This window comes from Cornus florida, unplaced genomic scaffold (genome assembly GCF_030987335.1).
Source record: "Cornus florida cultivar Cherokee Brave unplaced genomic scaffold, ASM3098733v1 CherokeeBrave_3.0.0_Hap2_Chr08, whole genome shotgun sequence".
NCBI classification, from domain to species: domain Eukaryota; kingdom Viridiplantae; phylum Streptophyta; class Magnoliopsida; order Cornales; family Cornaceae; genus Cornus; species Cornus florida.
In genome coordinates, this window is record NW_026775578.1 from 56936820 (window position 1) to 56958828 (window position 22009).

Below are 22009 nucleotides of genomic sequence, written 5' to 3' on the forward strand. Positions count from 1 at the left end.
ACTCAAGGCATGCACCAAATTGAATAAGAAAACTAATTTTCATTTAGGATAGCCAAGCTTAACAAAAGTTGGGCTTCAACCAGAGATTATTAATGGGGCTATGATCAGAGCCCGCGAGTATGCAATAACCACTATCGCTAGATTTCTTGACAATATAAGGGCCCTCCCAATTAGGTAAGAACTTGGGGGCTGAGAGACCGCGCATAATGTATGGAGCAGCTTTAAGAACGAGCTGGCCTAGTTTGAACGGTCGAGGTTGGACATACTTGTTGTATGCTTGTGCTATGCTGTGCTGGTAGTGCTGGAGATGCTGCAGGGCTACCTCGCGTCGCTCATTGAGGGCCTCCAACTCATTATCTCGAGATATGGGAATCTCGCTTCGCGAGGCGAGCTGTGCCGCAGGGATTGCAATATCGATGGGCAAGATAGCTTCCGTTCCATAGACAAAGGAGAACGGAGTTTGACCAGTAGAGTGTTTGGTGGAAGTGCGATAAGCCCAAAATGCTAGAGGCAATTGCTCCACCCATGTGGTAGGTTTTTGTTCGAGTGTTCGACTTAAGATTCGGATGAGATTCTTGTTTGAAGCCTCTGCCTGGCCATTACCTTGCGGGTAGTATGGCGAGGAACGCTTATGCTAGACATTGCACTGCATGAGCAATCACTTGACTTTATGATTAATGAAAGGAGTACCATTGTCAGTAAAAAGGCACTGAGGGATTCCAAAGCGACAGATGATATTCTCTTATATAAAAGCCACGACGGCCCCACCGGTGGCGCGCTTGAGGGGGACCGCCTCAATCCATTTAGTGAAGTATTCTGTTACAACGAGGATCCACATATGACCTCGCACCGGTGGATGGATTGGCCCAATAAAATCTAGTCCCCATATGTGAAATGGCTAAGAGACTTCAATAGGGTGGAGGGGCGTAGCCGGCGCATGGATCTGATGCTGGTGATGTTGGCAAGGTTTGCACTTTTGTACATGAGACTTGGCATCGCGCTCCATAGTAGGCCAATAAATTCCCTTTTTTAACAAGTGTGCAAAGAGCTTGTGCGAGCCTTGATGCTCCAATTGGTGAGCCTCCTTGAGAGCTTCCATGGCGTCATTGCGAGACAAACATCGCAGATATGTACCATTGAGGTACGGTGAAAGAGTTCACCCTCCCGAAGCTCGAATCGTGCGGACTTCCTTTTTATCTTTGTAGTAGTTTGTTTATTGTCTGGAAGGGTACCATGCGAGAGGAAATCAATGAACGGGCGACGCCAATCAACTATCTCGAGAATATAAGATTCTTTCTCATCTATTATGGCCTGACATAGCGGGCAGGTGCGCTGCAGGGTATTAGCTTGAACTGCCATATCTGGCCAATAATAACCCTGATGCTGGAGTCGTCGGTATAACGCCAAAGGTGTAGCACAGTGCTACTTGTGAGTCACTATGAGAGCTGCTTCAGCATCACAAGGGCCCAAACACCTAGCTAACGTTCCACATGGCAGGCGAAAGTAGAGCTGACCCTGCAAGAGTTGGAATGATTTCAGTTGCGTGAGAGGTAGTGGTCATGTCCGCTGCTTGAGCTGACTAATGATTGGGGCTCGCCAGTCATTGTCCGGAACAATTTGGGCCGGGAAAAGCTCAGTGATGGTAGCTGGACCAATGCGCTTGGTGATGTGGATCTGAGTCATGTCATCTGTAATTGTTAGTTTAGAGGCTAATGTTGTGAGTGCATCTAGGTACCTATTATTGGAACGAGGTACATGTAAGAACCGAACGGAGGAGAATCTAGAGAGGAGCCTTTGAATAATGGTATGATAAGATGTGAGCGAAGGCTCCTGTATGCCATACTCGCCCGTTACTTGCTTAACAACTAACTTGGAGTCCCCGCATATGCATAATCTCGAGATGCCTTTATCAAAGGCTACGAGGAGGCCAAGAATGAGTGCTTCATATTCGGCCTCATTGTTGGAACAGCGAAAGGCCAGTTTGAAGGCCGCGGTGATATGCTGAGTTGGCGAGGTGAGGATAATACCTGCCCCTCCTCCCTTACTAGTGGAAGACCCATCAAAAACGAGTTGCCACTTACTGCGACTGTCTTCGATGGCGGAAACCTGGAGCTCGTCAAGGGGTAATGTGTCATCGAGGGGCTCGTGCCTCTGCTCGGGGAATTGTGTGAGCAAATCTGCTAAAGCTTGGCTCTTAATACTCTGCGGTGCAAAACATGTAATATCGAACTCTGAGAGAGCTAAAAGCCATTGCGACGCTTTTCCTGAGATAATTGGCTTAGAGAGGAGGTGTCTATATGGGTCGTACTTTGTGATCAAATAAACGCGATGGGCCATGAAGTAATGTCTAAATTTCTGTGCAGTGAAAACAAGTGCGAGGCAATAACGCTCGATGGCTGAGTACCGAGCCTCAGCCTCACGTATAAGGTGACTGAGATAATAGACTGGTCGTTCTTGCCCTTCGACTGTTTACGCGAGAAGAGCCCCAATAGACTTATCAGTTGAGGTCAGATAGAGAAGTAAAGGCTACTCCTTGATAGGTGGGTGCATGGTGGTTGAGGAGGTAAGAATGGCCTTAATCTTCTCAAAGGCTACTTGATGAGCTGCTGTCCAAAAGAATTTGGTATTCCTTTTAATCAATGTGCTGAAAGGGTGAGAGACTTCTGCAAGAGCTGGTATGAACCTACACAAATATAAAACTTTGTCCAAAAAACTTTTGAGCTATTTGAAGGAGCAGGGGCGGGGCATATCTATAATTGCGTGAGCTTTGGTAGGGTCGAGGTCGATTCCTTGGCGGTGCACCAAGAAGCCCAAAAAATTACCGCGACTTACCTCGAACGTGCACTTAAGGGGATTCATGCGTAGATTGTACATACGGCATCGCTTAAAAACTTGACGTAAATCGTGGAGATGGTCTTCTTGCTATTTGGATTTCACCACCAAGTCATCGACATAGTCCTCCACCGTGTGATGCAACATATCGTGAAAGATGGCAGTCATGGCTCTTTGATATGTGGCTCCAGCTTTCTTTAACCTGAAGGGCATAACAGTGTAATGGAAATTGTCAAGTGGTATCCGAAATGCAGTCTTGTGGGCATCCCCTTCAGCCATCCGTATCTGATTGTAGCCGCTGTATCCATCCATGAAGTAAAAAAGTGAATGCCAAGCCGTTGCATCAACCAGTGTGTTTATGATAGGAAGAGGGAAATCATCTTTCGGGCATGCCTTGTTGAGATTGCGAAAATCAACGCAAATCCGGATTTGCCCATTTTTCTTCTTCACAGGCATAATGTTTACCAGCCAAGTTGGATGTAAGGTTGGTTTAATGAAACCTACGAGAAGCAAGTTTTCGACTTCTGTCTTAATTTCAAGCTCAAGCTCAGGACGATAAACTCGAGGTGCTTGTTTAACAGGGCGCGAGCCTAGGATGGTACTAAGATGATGTGTCACGAGTAGGGGGTCTAGACCTGGCATCTCGCTATAGGTCCATGCAAAGATGTCTGAAAATTCTTTCAAGAGACAAATGAGGCTATCTTGCAACGATGGGCCCAATTGCGAGGAGATGAAAGTCGTCCTTGACTCTCGTCGAACAGGGGCGAGATTGACCTCCTCGAGATCCGGCGGTTGTAGTGGCTCCTCCTCTATACATGTAGGCTCGACAACTAGGCTCGCTGAAGCTGAGCCCGCACACCGTCATAAGCGGTAGACATATCGCCCATTCGGCAGCCTGACTCGTTTGCACTCCCGTGGGGTAGCGACTTTTGCGCTGCAACGAGGAACATATGGTTGTGGAAGGTAAAAGATGCCCTACTGTACCTCGTCCCACTTGGGTAGCGGAGTACAAATTATATGCGTCTCTCCTTCTTCATCCTCATCATCTAACTCATCAAAGAAGAAGCCTCAATAAAGTGTGCCTCGTGCTTGGCAAAGGGCGTATCAGAGCATGGAATCGTGACGACTTTGTTGCCCAAATGCCTTTGAAACATTGATGGTAAGTAGAGGCCACTATGTCAAAACGGTGCATCCACGCCCGCCCGTGGAGCACATGGTAGGAGGTATCAGCCTTGATGATATGGAACTTGGTGGGAGCTCAAAATCTACCAACTGCTAGATCAACATTTATGTAGCCGAGAGTCTGGTGGGATTCATTGCTAAAACCATAAACTTCGATGGCCTCCTTGACAAAGTGATCTTGGGGTAAACCAGCTTTTTGAAAAGTGGCCCATGGCATGATGTTAATGGAAGATCCATTATCTAGAAAAGCACGCCGGAACTCCCTACCATTAAGTTGCGCAGTGATATAGAGAGGACGATTCTGAGGAGTAGAGACCCTCTTGTCAAATTTGGAGAAGGAAATGGTCAAAGGAGCCTGGTGGGAGGGGAGTTGACTTGGCGAAGTGGCTACACAACACTCTTCTTCACTGTGTTGTGCTTAAACCTTTGATTGCATGGGGTTGGTTTCTTCCAACTCATCATAATACGTGACCACAGCCACACCGCGATGACGAGGGTATGGATTGCGCCGCACATCCTTTAGCGTGGTTAACTCGAGATCACCACCCTCGAGCTGTTGTTGAAAAATTCGTCTAACCGTCCTGTAGGCACTTGTTGGATGTGTAGTGGCTTGATGAAAGATACAAAAATTTGGGCTTGCACGATCCTGTGCGGTTGGCTCTTTGTGAGGAACAGGTAGCATGGCTACGCCATGCTTGACCCACTGCTCTAGGGTACTGGCAACTTCTTCCATACATACTGGGAATGGGGGAGGATCATTTGCTCGTTCAGCTCGAGATCCCTTGACCCTAGTATCTACTTTACGAAGCTTCTTTGCTCTGTCATTGCGAGGAGCAACCGGTGTGTCTTTGCAAGTCACCTATCCAGCGACCTCTGCCTTGGGAGGTACGAGATCCTTGCAAATGTTCCGTACAGCTGTGGTGAGATCGCTAAAGCTGTTGAGCCCCAAATTGATCAAGTGTATTCTGTAAGTCTTAATCATGCCCTGTATGCAAATATCAACCAGATCCCTTTCACTGCTACCCTCGAAGCATTCCCTCGCACTGGCTTGGAAGCGAGAGATGAACTTGAGGGGTTCCTCGTGAGGTTCATGTGTTGCTTTAATGAGGGAGAGGGTAGTGACCCTCTCGATGGCTTGGCCAAACTTGTCATGGAACTTCTGGGAGAGCTATTGCCAAGTGGTGATCGAGTCTGGCTCGAGGCTACGAAACCATCTGTGCGTGAGCCCTGTGAGAGATTTAGAGAATTCTCGAAGGCGCAGGATCTCGTCATGGCTATGCTGACCTAGAGATTCCATGAATCTTTGCAAGTGCTCATCGGCATCCCCTTTGACACTGTCATACTTAGGAAATTTTGGGATGATGTACCCCTGTGGGTACGGCGTCTGAGCCAGACTTTTCGGGTACGGAGGCTCCGTACGCAATACTAACGCTCGTGCAGCGGAAGGGGCATGCTTCATAAAAAAATCACATAGCATGGATTCAGTGACATATTCCGGGGGAGGGTTTGCTATCGGAACCACTTGAACTGGGGTAGGCTTTGGGGCTGCCTTGGCTTGCGTCGGCAGATACCACAGTGGTGGCTAGGGGTGGCAAGAATTGACGCGACACGCTAACACGACACGAATACGACACGGGTTAAGTGGGTTTGGGTTTGGGTTAATCGTGTTCGTGTCATAATCGTGTCGACACAAAATGACCCGCCAACTAATCGTGTCGTGTTCGTGTTTAAACCTGCTAACCTGATTATAACACGATTAACCCGATTAAATATACGTGTCCTATCGTGTTGACACGGATAAGACCCATTTAGACATGTTGACACATTAACACATTTATACCCATATTGACACAATAACACGTTTATACCCATATTGACACGAATTTATAATGCAATATTATAAAAGATAAATGGGTAGTTTTGTAAATTCATTGAAAGATGCCCTAACCTAATGCTGCCTATTTAAGTGTTGTTAACTATTTTGAGCCTCAGAAGTCAGAAATACAAAACCAAAAGCGCAGCAAAGTCGTCTCTAACTCTGAGTCTCTCATTTGTTATTTGATCTTCTACGATTCCAAGCAAAAAGCACTTGGCTGATCGACGATTGTGATACATCACTACTCTCTGGTCACTAATCAGTGGTCACTCCATAGTCTCCTTGTCTCAAATTGGAAGGCAAGTTAAATCCTAATTCGTAACCCTAATTTTTTTTTTTTTTTTTTTTTTTTTTACTGATTAATCTCAAATCTCAATGAATCCATATTTGATGTTTCTTTTTTTCTTCTATGGACATCAAATTGGACCCTATTTGTTTTAATTTTTTTTAAAAAAAATTTGTTCAGCCTTCAAACTGTGATTTTAATTTCTTAAACTGATTTTTTTTTTTTTTTAATTTGTTCTGCCTTTCGTTGATAGATTTATTTTTTGAATCCATGTTTGATGTTTCTTTTTTCTTCTATAGACATCAAACTAGACCCTATTTGTTTTTTTATTTTTTTTAAAAAAAAAATTTCAACCTTCAAAGACGCAGCTTCCTCCAGCATCTCCATAGTTCTTCCATCCTAAAGAAAATCCCAGGCTAGGGACACTTTTTGTTGAGAATTAGCTTTATAAAACAGACCTTCTATTGTTAAAAATAAAAAATAAAAAATAGACCTTCTATAGATATGGTGAGCACTTACAGCTTCAGAATTCTCTTATGAAAGCTTACCTTGGAAGTAAATCACGCACTTCACCAACCGATGACGACGTAATTTTAATTTTTTAAACTAATTTTTTTTTTCTCTTTTTTTTTTTTTTTTTTTAATCTGTTCTGCCCTTCAATTTATTTTTTTGTTGTACTGATATTTTTCTCTTTCTTTTTTTATTTATTTTATTTTTTCTGCCTTTCATTGATCGATTTATTTTTTGTTGTTCTTTGAGGAGGTTCTAAAATCTGATTTCTTTGAAAAGGTTCTATAATCTTATTACCTTGAGGAGGTTCTATAATCTAATTACTTTGAGGAGGTTCTATAATCTAATTTGTGGCTTGTGAACAAATCATTTGAGCCTTGTGAACAAATCTCTGAGGTGTTATATCTGTGGATTATTACTTCTGCGGCATATTATTATTTTTATTCTGTTATTGTGATTTTTATTTTTCTTACTTTAGTTTTATTTTTTATATTTTTTTATAGATGGATTCAAATGATGTTCCAGAAAACTTAGAAACTCTTGATGGAATCGATGATGAAGATGATGTGGTGGAAGTAGATACCACAGACGTGAAATCAAAGACAGGAAAAGCAAAAGCAAAAAAACGCCAACGGAAACTCACTTCTCCGGTTTGGTTGTTTTTTGATTTCCTTCCTTTAGGTGCAGACAAGATACTAAAGTGCAAGTGCAAAAAGTGTGGAGTAGTTTATGTTGCTGAAAGCAAGTATGGAACTGGTAATATGAAGAGACACATTAATTCATGTGTTAGGAGGGACACACGTGACGTAGGTCAGCTTCTTTTATCTCAATCATCTGGTGTTATTACCATGCAATCAACTAAATTTGATCCTGCAAAATTTCGTGACATCTTAGTTGCTGCTCTAATAAAGCATGATTTGCCTTTTAAATTTGTTGAGTATGAGGGCATAGAGCAGTATTTCGTCATTTAAATGAGAATTATCAACCTATCAGTAGGAATACTGCTAAGGCTGATATCTTGAAAATGTACAAAAATGAAAAGGGTAGAATTCGACATTTGTTAGGATCAGTGCAAGGTAGATTTTGCCTGACATCTGATATGTGGTCGTCTATGACCACAGATGGGTATTTATGTCTCACGGCACATTTTATTGATGAAAATTGGAACTTGCAAAAAAGAATTGTGAATGTTTCGTACATGCCAGCTCCACACAATGGTGTATCCATAATTGAAAAGATTTTTCTTTGTTGAATGAGCGAGGGATTGAAAAAAGACTGTTTTCAATTACGTTGGATAATGCTTCTTCAAATCTTGCATTTATTGACATGTTGAGGTCCCAAGTGAATTTGAGTGGTGCATTGCTAAGCGGTGGTGTGTTTTTTCACATTCGTTGTTGTGCTTATATTTTGAATTTAATTGTGCAAGATGGGTTAAAAGAAATTGATGAATTTGTTCAAAAGATTCGTGAGAGTGTCAAATATGTTAAAGGATCTCTAGCAAGAAAACAAAAGTTTGTAGAATGTATTACTCAGGTTTCTTTAGATGTTAAGAAAGGTTTGAGGCAAGATGTTCCCGCAAGGTGGAATGCTACCATTCTTATGCTTGAGACTGCCATCTATTTTCGTCGTGCTTTTTGTCACTTGGAATTAAGTGATTCAAACTACAAGTGTTGCCCAACTCAAGAAGAGTGGACCAAAGCAGGAAAGATTTGTAGTTTTTTGGAAGAATTTTACAGTGCTACAAAAATATTTTTTGGAACAAAGTATCCCACAGCAAATCTATATTTTCCACTTGTGTTTTTAGTTCAAAGAAAATTGGTAACGGAATTGAATAGCAAGGATGCATTTAAGCGCAAAATGGTAGGTCAAATGTATTTAAAGTTTGAAAAGTATTGGTCGGAATTTAGCACAAGCCTTACTTTTGCTGTCATTTTAGATCCTCGCTACAAGTTTGCATTTGTGGCTTTTTGTTACAAGAAGATTCATGGTAGTGATTCTAATAAGGGAGAGGAAGTCCGTGAGAAGTTGTTTTATCTTTTTAATGAATACATGGTTGATTCTCCTCTATCTGCAAACACATTAACTTCTTCACAACAAGTTGGAAGTAGCTCTCATGAAATGGTTAACGAATAATTTTCAAAAGCAAGTAGGGATGTTATGGAGGTAATTTGGTGATACTTTATTCATATTTTTATGTTGTTCTACTTTGCAGCATTACAAAACATTCTTTAACTAATTACTTGCTTTCATTTATATATATATATTTTAATATTTAGGAATATGATACTTTTCAAAGTGGTGGGTTCCTTAATACTGCCAAAAAAACAGAATTGGAATTCTATTTGGATGAACCAAATATTGATAGGAAGGCAGACCTTGATATACTTTCATATTGGAAAGGAAACCAATTTAGGTATCCAATACTTGCTCACATGGCTCGTGATATCTTGAGTATTCCAGTGTCTACGGTTGCTTCTGAAGCTGCTTTTAGTGTTGGTGGTCGAGTTCTTGACCAATATCGTACTTCTCTTTTGCCCGAGAATGTGGAAGCTTTGGTATACACTAGAGATTGGTTGTTTAATTTGAAAGGTAAATAATTCATACTTACAATGATTGAAATGAATTTGGTTATAAATTATTTTGATTTGTTCTTATTAACATTTTTTTTGGGTCTAAATGAAGAGAGCTCGGAACTTGAATTGGAAAAGTTTATTGTGGATCTTAAAAATGTTAATATCAGCCAAGGGGATCTTCAACTGAATGTTCCAACGCTATTGATATGGTGGAGTAGTGTCCAGTGAGGTATCATTATATTTAGTCTCATGGCATATTAGATTCCTTTAATTAGGCTTTTATATTTTCTTCCGTAAGTTTTGCTGATTTACATTGTGGTTGAATAGGTATTGTTTTCTAGGTGTTTGATTGTTCTTGTTTTTGTTTTGTTTTTTTTTTTATTTTACAAGTTTGTTGCCTTTCTCTATTATGTATAACCGTGTTTTTTTTTTTTTTCCTTTTTTTAAGCTTAATCTTTATTAAAGTGTTTCTGTTACTCGGAATTCGAATCAGTAAGATTCAGTCTCTAGTTCTAGGGATATTTTCACTAAATCCAGACACATGATGGGCCATATATATTCAGAAAATGAAATTAGTTACATGGCATTAAAATGCTAAATGGATTTTGAATCAGTCAATTTTGTTTTATATTAGATCGGGATGATCCTTTGGGCTCTTCTTATCATGTTTAATACTTGCATTCTCTTTTGACATGTTTCTGGAGAGGGCATTTTAGGGCTTCAAAAGGAACCTCATTTCTTTGTATGGTGGTGGTGGTGGTGGTGGTGGTGGTGTGTCTATATAACACTACTTGGTCTTCAAATTCTGTAAAACAACAACAAACTGTTTCAATGTGTCATTGTACTTACAAATACCACCTTTAGTCATGTGGGATCTATTTCAAATTGATGATAATTTTCAATTTTTCATCTTTACATTTTCATGTTCATTGTATATTACTTAATCAAATGTTTCCCCAGCAGAATTGAGGTCATATCTCTATTATTCGTTTGGTTAAGTGGCTAGTAATACGTTGTAATGGAGGATTGAAGATGGAAAACAAGTGTATTAGTATGATTGGCTTAGAACAGCAACATAGTTGATAATAGTCTTTATTGAGTAGATGTTCCCCACTTCTCTATTATGTAGTATCTAAATTTTTTACATCTTGTAATATGATTTAACTTGATGAACTTTCTCGAGGTAATTTAAGTTGTAAATGGTAGCTTGATATTGCAGAATTTGTTTGTGGTTGGAAACAATTTATGAGCTGTGAGTTAACAGGACGAAATCTTGAATTAAATAACCTTATAAAGTAGCAAAAATGCAGTATTGTGGTTGAATGGGTTCATTGCAGACAACAAATACTTTTGGGTAATGTTGCAACTTAAGGAATGCTAGTTTTTGGGTAATGTTGCAGCTTAAGGAATGATAATTTTTGGGTAATGTTACAGCTTGAAAAATGTTATAATTATATTAGGTTCAAATTATAACACACAATTTGATTATTTTGTGTCATTCTTTTTGTGTACATTTCAATTTAATTTACTATCAAATTATTTAATCTTTTATGGTTTTTCTTTTCCAGTTTCTCCAATGGTGAAAGGTTGACATTTGACAATAGTAGATGGTGATACTGATGATGCTAGGATGTTCACAACTATCCCCAGATGTTCTTAACTTTCTTTTGTGACTTTAAGTTATTTTGGTTTATTTTGTTATGGGATTGTATTTGTGAATTTCTTACCGAAGGACTTGTAATTTCTGTTGGTGTGAATTGATGGAAGGACTTGTAATTTCTTACTGAATGACTTGTAATGTTCCTCAGTTCCTCTTTCTAGAATTTATATTTTACATCATATTTATATTACAAAATTAAAATAAAAGCTGGTCATAACTGAGTAATTGTCAAAAATGAGTTGTGTGGGTTGTGCTACCCAAATAAGGAAAATAAAAGCAGGTCATAAATAGGTGACAGGTAAAAAATGAGTTATGTGGGTTGTGCGACTCAAATAAGAAATTTCATGTCATGGCGTGTCGTGTCGAATTGTGACTAAACCTATTAAATAGGTCATGTCGTGTTAATTGAATTTTAACCTATTTAATTTAAACTTGTCGTGTCGTGTTAACACGGTTTATAATAGTGTCATGTTAGAGTTGAACGTTTTAACAGGATTAATAATCGTGTCGTGTTCGTGTCGTAATCGTGTTGACACGAACACGACTCGCCAACACAAATTGCCACCCCTAGTGGTGGCACATGAGTGGATGAACTGCCTAGCTGACCATGCTCAAGCAGGGCCACCCTAGTGGGAGAAACAGTTCTTGCTCGTGCACTTTACATAATCAAAGCTTCCAACCTGTCAAGGCGGTCGTTAAGATCACGGTTGGACTACAACAACTCCTCTTGAACGGAAGGAGCTGCTGAGCTTTCCGGCATTGTGATATGTGGTGCGCGAATATTGGAAGCACGTGACGGTGCCTGGGACTGAAGAGGAGAATCACCACCTCCTCCAACAGAGGGCTCTAAATGGTGAGTTGGCATATCCTGTGATTCCATCTACTTGTACTGATATCCCCAGCAGAGTCACCAAAATATAGGGGTTCTTTTCTACTAGATAATAAAACAGTAATATAATAGAGATATCAAGAATACAAATACGAAGGAAAACAGAGGAGATGCTCAGTGTAGGAGGAGGAGGAAAAGACCAACTATCAAGATAAAGATGGTGGTAGGGCGAGTATACAATATCTCATGACAGCTTTCCTCTTCCGGGGTTTTTTTTTTATTTCTTCATAGGACAGTGCCATTTATAGATCTGGATTCCATTGGTTTATTACCCAATGGTTCCTTCCATGCATGGTCCCTCGCATGCATTATCCCCCAATCTGGATTACGTGGGTAATCCTGGAGATTTAGGAGTCTGAAGGGTCTAATCTTTTCCTTGAGCCTTGTCCTATGTTGCTATGTCACTTCTCCTTTAATCATGGCCATTAAATGTTGCTTGGCCGTCGGTTGGTCCATCCTGACATAGCATTAATTGTGATTTTATGGTTTGCTGTCATGACATGTATAATCCCATCATCTTGTTAATTAGGCCTTGCCGAGAGCGAAGGCACCTCTTGACTTATCATCCACCAATCCAAGATCCTCCTAAGTTTCCCAAGCATAGATTCCTATAACACGAAGATCCTACCTTCGTCCCGTGCTAAGGAGCTCCAGCCTTTCAAAGCAGTATTGTCTAGCATAACACCAGGATTCGAGGTATTTGAGAGTTGGTCTTTCAAGGCTTGATGGGCCTGGTGAGGTACCAGGGTTTGGAATGCTCGAGGATCGGCTTCTCCAGGCTTATTGGGCCTGGAGCGATTCCAGGGCTTTGTATGCTCGAAGTTTGATCTCTCGAGACTTGGTGGGCCTGGAGCGATGCCAGGGCTTAGAGTGCTCGAAGTTTGGTCTTTCGAGGCTTGATGGGCCTGGTGAGGTACCAGGGCTTGGGATGCTCGAGGATCGGCTTCTTGAGGCTTATTGGGCCTGGAGCGATTCCAGGGCTTTGTATGCTCGAATTTTGATCTCTTGAGGCTTGGTGGGCCTGGAACGTTGCCATGCTTAGAGTGCTCGAAGTTTGGTCTTTCGAGGCTTAATGAGCCTGGAGCGATGCCAGGGCTTAGAGTGCTCGAGATTTGATCTTTCGGGGCTTGATGGGCCTGGAGCGATGCCAGGGCTTAGAATGTTCGAGATTTGATCTTTCGTGGCTTGATGGCTCTGGAGCGATGCCAGGACTTAAAGTGCTCGAAATTTGATCTTTCGAGGCTTGATGGGCCTGGAGCGATGCCAGGGCTTAGAGTGCTCGAAATTTGATCTTTCAAGGCTTTTGACTTTTCAAATTGCCACGGAGGATTTGGCTAGAGTTGTATTGACTTGTCAACATGCCATATTAGCTTCTAATAAGTGACACCCACACTAGCAAATTAATTCTCTAAATGTAAATTTGCAGAGCACTGACGGAATCTAGAATTTGGAATTTGTTGGTTATTTTTCGATAATGCTTTGAACGATGTTGTTGCAAGCTTTCTTTTAGTGGCTATTTTTTGTTCTTTGCTGATCCAAGAATCATCATCAATAATGGAACCAATATGTAGAGTTACTTTATGAGCTCCAGCAATGAACCTATGAGAGAGAGAGAACGAAGGAGATGAACACATGGAATAACAAAATGTGGGTTTAAAAGTAGCAATATTAAAGTAAGCGCTGAAGAATTGAACCAACAAAATTTCAGGCAATACCTCTCTTGATCACTTCTTAACTTTTTTTATATATACACACTAACAAAAATTACAACAATGCTTGGGAAGCAAGATCCCTAGCAGTACTTGGGCATTGATTTCACATATATAACACTTCTAGAACCGATCATAGCAATGCGCATATATATATTTATAAATTCGTAAATAACCTTTTTTTGTCATGAACAAGAGAGTTAAACAAAAAAGATTTAATTCCAACAAAATTTCTCCCTTCAAATCTAGACAGGCCATTTGCTGAACTAAAGGGCAAAACACAAAGTTCTAAGAAAAAATAGTGGTTGCAGCAAGTGACTGGTAACCATTTATGTGAATCTTATTCAAATCACTATTGGTGTTGTTCCTTTGAGCTCTTGCTCGGGACCCTTTCTTATTTTTAAATTTTTTCAAACCACTGTTCGGATTTTTGATCATTGCTTATAAGCATATAATTTATGAAGGTGATGCTTTCTAGTTTGTTCACATATACAACAAAAGCATAGAGAAAATACTTTGCATCAAAAGATAAATAAATAAATAAATAACTAGAAGGCCAATCACGGACGTACTTGTAGACTTTCATTAAAGAAAGAAGATAGCTAATTAAATTAGCTATATGTAGGTATATAAAAATAAGTAAATTTAGGCTATAAATCATCATATGGATGGTGAAGGTAAAAAATAAGGTTAAAGGAACATACTCTCTCTCTTTTTATGTATTTATTTAGTCTCATTAACCTTGTTATATATGTATGTACCAAGAAGAATACTTTACCTTCCACTTATTCTTACAAATATGAATTACAGCAAACCCATCACAATATTTATTCACAACCGAGGTAGACCCGATGCTATCTCGGCATAACATAGCGCACATTAAGCCCCCCAAGCAGTCTTACCATGCTTCCATTTGAATCTGGGTCCAAATATATATATATATATATAAACTGCTTGTCGAAACCAAGAAGTGATTCTAACACGAAAGGCTACAGCTAATTGGTATATACATAAAATCAAAAAGTGATTGCAACTATAAGGGGTCACATGTGATTACAACTAGCTACAAGTTATTGGTATATATAAGACCAGGAAGTGATTGTAACTATAAATGGCTACATATGATTTTGACCATTGAGGGCTTAAGGAGAGTTACAATTCACGTGCTTGCAAAAGAACCCAAGTTTAACCAGTTTGTATATGTTAGCCCTAATCAAACCAATTTAGCAAGATGCATTTGTTTTCACGTTCTTAGCCTTGATAATACATGGTTAATTATACTTTAATTACACCAATGAGTCAAGCAAACAAGCTATACAAATATAAATATAATGCACTGAAACGTTAATTTTACTTATCTCATATTTTGCCCCCAACATTGATATCAAATCACATTCAAATCATGATTTATTGAGGAGATTATAATACGTTTCCCACAGACGGTGCCAACTATTGATGCAAATATCTGCACACTTCGGAGCGGGTGGTGATTCCTGCAAGACAAGAGAAAAGTGATGACCGGCGTGGTGCCAACCGGGAGCACTCCGACGGTCAAGTTAGTACTTGATGATTGAATATCCGATAAAAGATTACATATGAAATTTATGGTGTACCGTTTTAGGTTGACTAATGACTTCTTTTATAAAAGCATTGACGGTAGTAGTCTTCTATCATGAAACAAATTTACTTTTCTTATCCATTACGGATTTAAGAGTCATTGAAGATGGTAATAGTTGTTATTTCTATCTCCTTAAGTTTATCCATGCACTTGGAATTCTTATCTAGTTGAATATTCCGTATCACTCAATAAAATTGCATTACAAGTTTGAATAATTATGAGTTCAAATATAGACTTGGACATGATCAATAGAGCTAGAACCCTTGTACTGTAAGAGATTTTGGATCCAGGTTGGAATCTCTGGGCTCCTAGTCTAATTTCAAAGCCAGTACTACCATGCACCTTCCTAACCATTTGTTACATGTTTTACCATTATTTTAGAAGTGTACTGAAATTCAATATTTTATTTATTTTTTTCATCTTGTTTCTAATATGCAAATTTTTGAACCGAAAAAGTCATTAGAAAAAGATGAACGATTAGTGTAGTTTTCTAAATTGTATATACCATTTGACGTTTTTCATATTTAAAAAAAAGGTTAATTACTGTTGGAAACGAGGGCATTAAAAACATAAACTTTGGATGAGATTTGGAATAGATTCCGCTAATAATTTTTTGCGGATCTCTAGACGAACACATTTCTCTCCGTAAGAAGATGAACGTGGTATATTTATTTTCTCAAATCCATTTCCGGGTGAATGAGAAATTAGCTCCAAAGTGTGGTGTTTTGATAAGCTTAAATGGGTATGCAAAATGTGGGAAGTGTTTGTCCCACATGAAAAAAAATGTTGAAACAAATTGAAATTTAAATAAGCTGAGTTTAGGATTTGGGGTTAGGCTTGGGCCTAATTGTAAAGTCCAGATTATTCTTTTTTGGAATTTTGGATTGGGCCTAATTTTAGGCTGTACTTATTTAAATGGGTTTCACAAATGGGTGGGTTTTTTGGGTGGTTGGTTTTTTGAATTAAAAAAACTACTTTTTTAGTTTTTCTAAAATGTTACACCTTTTAAATTAAAAAACCATATTTTAGTTTTTCTAAAGGGTTACACCTTTTAAATTTAAAAAATCACTTTTTTGTTTTTTCAAAGGGTTACACCTTTTTCCAAACCATTATAAGTCATGGTTGCACCCACTCGAAAAGGCACATTGCAACCTATTGGAATGGATGTGCCTATTGGTGAACAGACACCATGTGAACCATTGCAACCTATTGGAATGGATGTGTTTAGTGGTGAACAGATACCATGTGAACCATTGCAACCTATTGGAATGGATGTGTCTATTGGTGAACAGACACCATGTGAACCACTACAACATATTCAATGATTGTGTCCAATGATGAAGAGATGCACCCAATCTAAAAAGGCATTTCTGTTTCTATAAATACCCCCTTTTTGATCATTTGCAAGTGGTTCATTTTTCATTTTCTTCTATCTCCCTCTCTAGACTTGAACCCAACCCAAGTGGGTTCAAACCATAGGTTAAGTGGTCTGAACCACTTAGACTCTAATTCAATTTCATCGAGCCATATTAAGATTGGTCCGAACCATTTGGTTCAGATTACACATAATTCAGCATTTATATAGTATAGATGCAATTTTGAGTCAGAGAGAGTATTACACGGAGGAGGTTCGCCGTATCCACGAGTTTGTAGTGCTGCTACTGGTGGATGTAGATCATTGTATCCTGGGAGATAGACGCCACTGAGTCCGTAAGCACCATAGCGGGGCGAATCTATCTTAAAGATATAGTATCCAATACTAACCTTGGTCCAGGTTCTTTATTTACTATTATTATTTTATTACTTTATTTTGCAAATCTAATTAAAAATATAGAGTTGCATATTTAATTAATGATTTCTTAGCATATTGATAATTATCTCATGACATATTAGTATAAGGTTTGTTATATCTTAAATGTTACATGAAGCATATAAATTTACCAATAATCTTAAGACAGATTCATTCCTTACGTAGATTTTATTATATGTTTCTATTTAAGATATAAACAAGTAGATATTATACTAATAGTTGAGATATGATAAAATAATGTTATATACATTATTATATGATAATATGTTAAATATTAATGCATTCAATATTATGTAAAATTGAAGCATGTTATATAAGTAGATTATTGAATTATTCAATATTGGTTTAATTATTTAATTTTGTAATATGATATTATGAAATATATGACATTACCTTAAACATGTACCAACTAGAGGTGGAAAAAGGTACTTCGTTACTTTTATCAATGGTTGCACAAGATACCGTTATATGTATTTGTCACGAAGCAAAGATGAAACCTTAGAAATGTGACATCATATGAATTATAGAAAGGTTGAAAACCTTTCTATAAATTCTTAAAAGTGTGGGGGTGTCTATTTAAGGTTGCAGATCCTACTCCTATGAAAGGTTAGAGTGGACCTAAAATGTGACAACCTTGTAGGTGAGTGTGTCGTGGACGGGTGCAAGAGGCACTAATAGGCTACCACACTAGGCGAGCTACAAGTGCACAGTCCCCACACATAAAACCTTTGATAGGTTATGCTCATAACAGTATTGCATATCATTTCCTTGTACATAAATCATACAATGAAAATAAAGATGAGCTTAGAGGTGGTAAAAAGGCTAGAACGTCTAAATCTTTTATTCCTGATTTTCTAGCATGTTTATTGGAGACTAAGCCACAAAGCTTTAAGGAAGCAAATTCTTCTCTTGATTATTATTATTTCTTATATTAATTATGTGATATAATTAATCATGTGATATAATATGAAACTATATTGTTATGCAAGTTTAATATTATTTTTATAAATGTTTACTTTCATTTGATACTATAATATTGAACTATGTAATTGAATTACTTAATGTATATTGTAATTCAAATTTACAACATAATTTTTTAATATGTGATATTATTAAATTTTGTATGAATGGACTAGTCCAACTATGTCAACTCTTCTGATAGTCAAAGGAAAACGATCTATACTAGTGTTTAAGACACGTATAGCTGTAAATGGGCTGAATCAGAGAAAATTTTCCAATAACTCGAAAGAATTCATGGAAAATGTTATGGATACACTAAGCAAGTACACCTAGACAAGCTAAATCAAGCTAGTTAACTCTAATATACATTTTAGCTAAAAGCTAAAATGTTATTGAGTTGCAAACTAGTTAGCTTAGGTATAAGTTAAAATGAGTAATGAGGTGCACAGAACCTAAGAGGAAGATGAAAAACTGTCAGTTGGTTCAAGCTCTTAACTTGATAGTAAAAAATATGAGGGTGATGAGTAGCCATTTTAACCATAAGCTATTTGAGCTATACATCATATCTGCTCATGTAGGAGGGAATAATACAACTTGTAAAGTAGTAGTTTTTGAAGAATATTTTTCAAAACAAATTACTCTACTACCAAGATAGACCACTTAGATAAGTGTGTACTAAAGTTATGAGCTACTATAATTGTTAGCTTGTGATACCCCTCGGATCCGAGACGCGGGTTGATCAGGTCCGAGCCTAAACTGGAGGGATATCAAACAATTAAAGTATTTTAAATCGAACACGGAATACAAAGTGAAACAAGAAATAAAATTAAATAGCTGGAAGAAACTAAATTAATAAACCTTGAAATAAAATTATTCAAATCTGATAATCCAAAACTCCATAAGTTTACAACTCGAGAATCCATCCAGTGGACCCCTTATTAATATTCTCAATTCAAAACTGAAATGACTGAAATAAAGTCTAAAGCTAATATAGAGAAGATTCCTATATAGTCGGAGGAATGAATATCTGTATCTGCTCTGCACGTCCAAGCTCTAACCCTGGAACTGACGAACACCTGAAAAATAAAGGAGTGGGTCAAGCCCATATGCAAGTCCTGATCTACTACAATCCAAACAGTAATCCGATACGCAGATACATCCTAGGAAGACTCAACAATATCTAGAGTAGTCCATATATGTACATAGTACACACTATAGGATGCTCGCTAGTCCAGTAAGTCTGTCTCAGCCTGAATAGAAGGCAACATGCAAATACGCACCCTAAGGTGGGCATGAGTACTTAGAGCTACCAGGGAACAACACCTATGTCCAGTTATCCATCCTAGGTGATATACGCACCCTAACCATGGTCCTGAGACTCAGGCTCATACCATGGCACATAAAATAAATACATAAAGTCCGTACTCCCTATACAAAATATCAGTCATCTATGTAGTGGTCTGATATATGTAAGCACTCCATCCTAAAACCGTAGTAAGTCTTTCAATTCACAATTGATATGACACATGTAGGTGATGGACTTAACCTTTATGGTTAATCCATACCTTAATCCAGTTTGGGTAGGACTTAGTATTTTGAACTAATCCATTCCCAATATAAGTAGGTCTTAGTATTTTGAACTAAGCCATCCCTAATATGACACCGTCCCATACCGGTTCATATATATATATATCCATATAAGTAGGACTTAACCTTTTTTATGGTTAATCCAACTCATTCCAAATTAGGTAGGATTAGTGTTTTAATTAATCCATACCTAGTATGTCACCGTCCCATACCGGTACATACAATCCTCCAGTTAACACAATTGACCATACCATTATTAAATGGTCATCAACCACATTCCATAATATGCACAAGATAAATTTAATGCATAAACATAAATAATAGGCATTCAGTACGGGCCTAAAATCCAATTCCAATTATGTAAAGTGCTACAATAAATTTAAGCATTCACATTCTCCATCATAGTCCAAAAATTAATACAGTTAATAGAAATTTAAGTATCCACTACACCCAAGGTTAGCATAGGAAAATTCAGTTAATTCCCTATACTTCAAATACTATAGAATTATGATTTATATATATATTTAAATCATACACAACAACCTGGCCAAGCTCAGGTATATAAACCTAGCAAATCTTCCAATATAGTTCACGAATTGATACCGTTAATAGAAATTTGAGTATCAATTAAACCCAAGGTAAGCATAGGGAATTTTTAGTTAATTCACTTTACTTATAATACTATTGAAATATGATATATTTTTATAATTAAATCATATACACAATCCTTGTTAAGTTTCAGTGCCAATAAAACTTGTCCAACCGTGTGCAACCCCTAAGTCTTATTTACTTATATAGTCCATCCTTTAATCCATTTTTGAGTTATTATTTTTCCATGTTATTATAGGTTTATAACAGCCCATACAACACTTAAAATAAGTTAGACGAAGTCCTAATGCACTGTACAGTCCAATTAACGCATAAAAATCATATTGTTTGAGATTTCTGGGCAAGAGCAGGCTCTAGAAAAATTGAGCCTGCTCTTTTATGGATTGAACTAGCTCTAAGGATCTAAGAGCCTGCTCTAAACAGCCAAGAGCCTGCTCTAAGAATATTAGAGCTGGCTCTTTCCATTTTTGGAGCCTGCTCTTGCTCCCTTGCATGCCGTTGTCCGTTCCGGCTTCATCTTCTTCAACTCCGGTGTTTTCCTACACCCTCTGTGATGTTTGTAATCCTTGTTCTAGGTTCAATCTTAATCCTAGATACATCATAAACCTCTAACATCCAACCATAACATGTATTGAACACAATATTTGAAACCAACGACAATAGAAAATCAGTTTGCAATCTACCGCTTTCCTTAGATTTATTTTGCTCCATTCTTATGCTTAATCATGGATTAATGTTTCCCATAATATATTAAGCCTATTATAGTCCCAAGACATCAATTAAACAATTTATACGAAGTGGTAATCATCTGAACAGTCCATACAGTGCCCAAAGTCCAATTTATGTGCATTTGGGTGAGAGCAGGCTCCATAAAATTTGAGCCTGCTCTTTTAAATGTTGGAGCCGGCTCCCTAACTTAGGGAGCCTGCTCTTTTCAGCATAGAGCCGGCTCCATGCTCCTTGGAGCCGGCTCTTTGTGTGAGGGAGCTGGCTCTCTCATTTTGACAGCCTGCTCTCTCTTTTTCCGGCGCGTTCTGCGTTTTCCCACTTCATCTTCCTCGCATCCGGCGATACCCAAGCCTCTGTAAATAATTTAATACATGTTCTAGGGTTCCATTAAATGTTCTATATTAAACCTAAATCCATGGTATACAACCACGACATGAATTTAACACACCGTTTGAAAACTACGACAACAAAATTTTCAGTTAGAAAATTTAACCAATTTCAAAACAGATTAATTCTGTAAACTCCAACCCTATTTTAATACTGGTTCTAGGATTAAATCTTAGACCAAGACAAAATCCTAAACCATGGTTATACATCCACAACATGAATTTAACAGAATCTTTTAAACATAACGGCAACAGAAATTCGACTAGTAACTTTAAGCAAACTCAAACCCAATTATTACAATGAAATTAAATACTGTATGCTCATGCATAAAAGACATGTTACAACATCTATTTAATCCATTTTAAACCTTATTAAATCCCTGTAGACTACCTAGGCATGCACAGAACACAAATTACAGAGGAAAGAGAAGAACTGAACTTGCCTGCAGTTTCAGATTTTGAAACTGTAAACCAACGTCTCTGGATTTCCAGTCAACGCCCTAGGCTGCCGTTCACCACCTCCGGTGCTCTTGGTTCAACCCAAAAGTACTCCACTCCTTCCTCCTTGAGCCTCTCTGTATATTAGTCAGACTCACTCTCCGTTTCTTTGTCTCTCACAACTCTTTTTTTTACGTGAATAGGGTTAACAAAACCCTTGGCAATCCGTACTTATGTATTTATAGGTTTTAATTGAAATCCTAATTTAAATCCTAAACCAAACCCTAAAGTAAAGTCTAAACCAATTATATGTCGGCTCCAATCCTAGACACGATGTAAAACATGAAACCCTAA

At 38.2% G+C, this 22009-nt stretch overlaps 2 protein-coding genes across 2 annotated transcripts; one reads left to right on the forward strand and one right to left on the reverse strand.

Moving 5' to 3' along the window:
* Positions 1–1557: 1557 nt before the first annotated feature.
* On the reverse strand, positions 1558–2337 carry LOC132270312 (uncharacterized). Its single transcript, XM_059771495.1, has one exon. The coding sequence runs from the start codon at positions 2335–2337 to the stop codon at positions 1558–1560; it is 780 nt and encodes a 259-aa protein (XP_059627478.1).
* Positions 2338–8013: 5676 nt separating this feature from the next.
* On the forward strand, positions 8014–8820 carry LOC132270313 (zinc finger BED domain-containing protein RICESLEEPER 2-like). The gene has a single exon (XM_059771496.1). It carries the CDS (start codon positions 8014–8016, stop codon positions 8818–8820), a length of 807 nt encoding a protein of 268 aa, XP_059627479.1.
* Positions 8821–22009: the final 13189 nt, after the last annotated feature.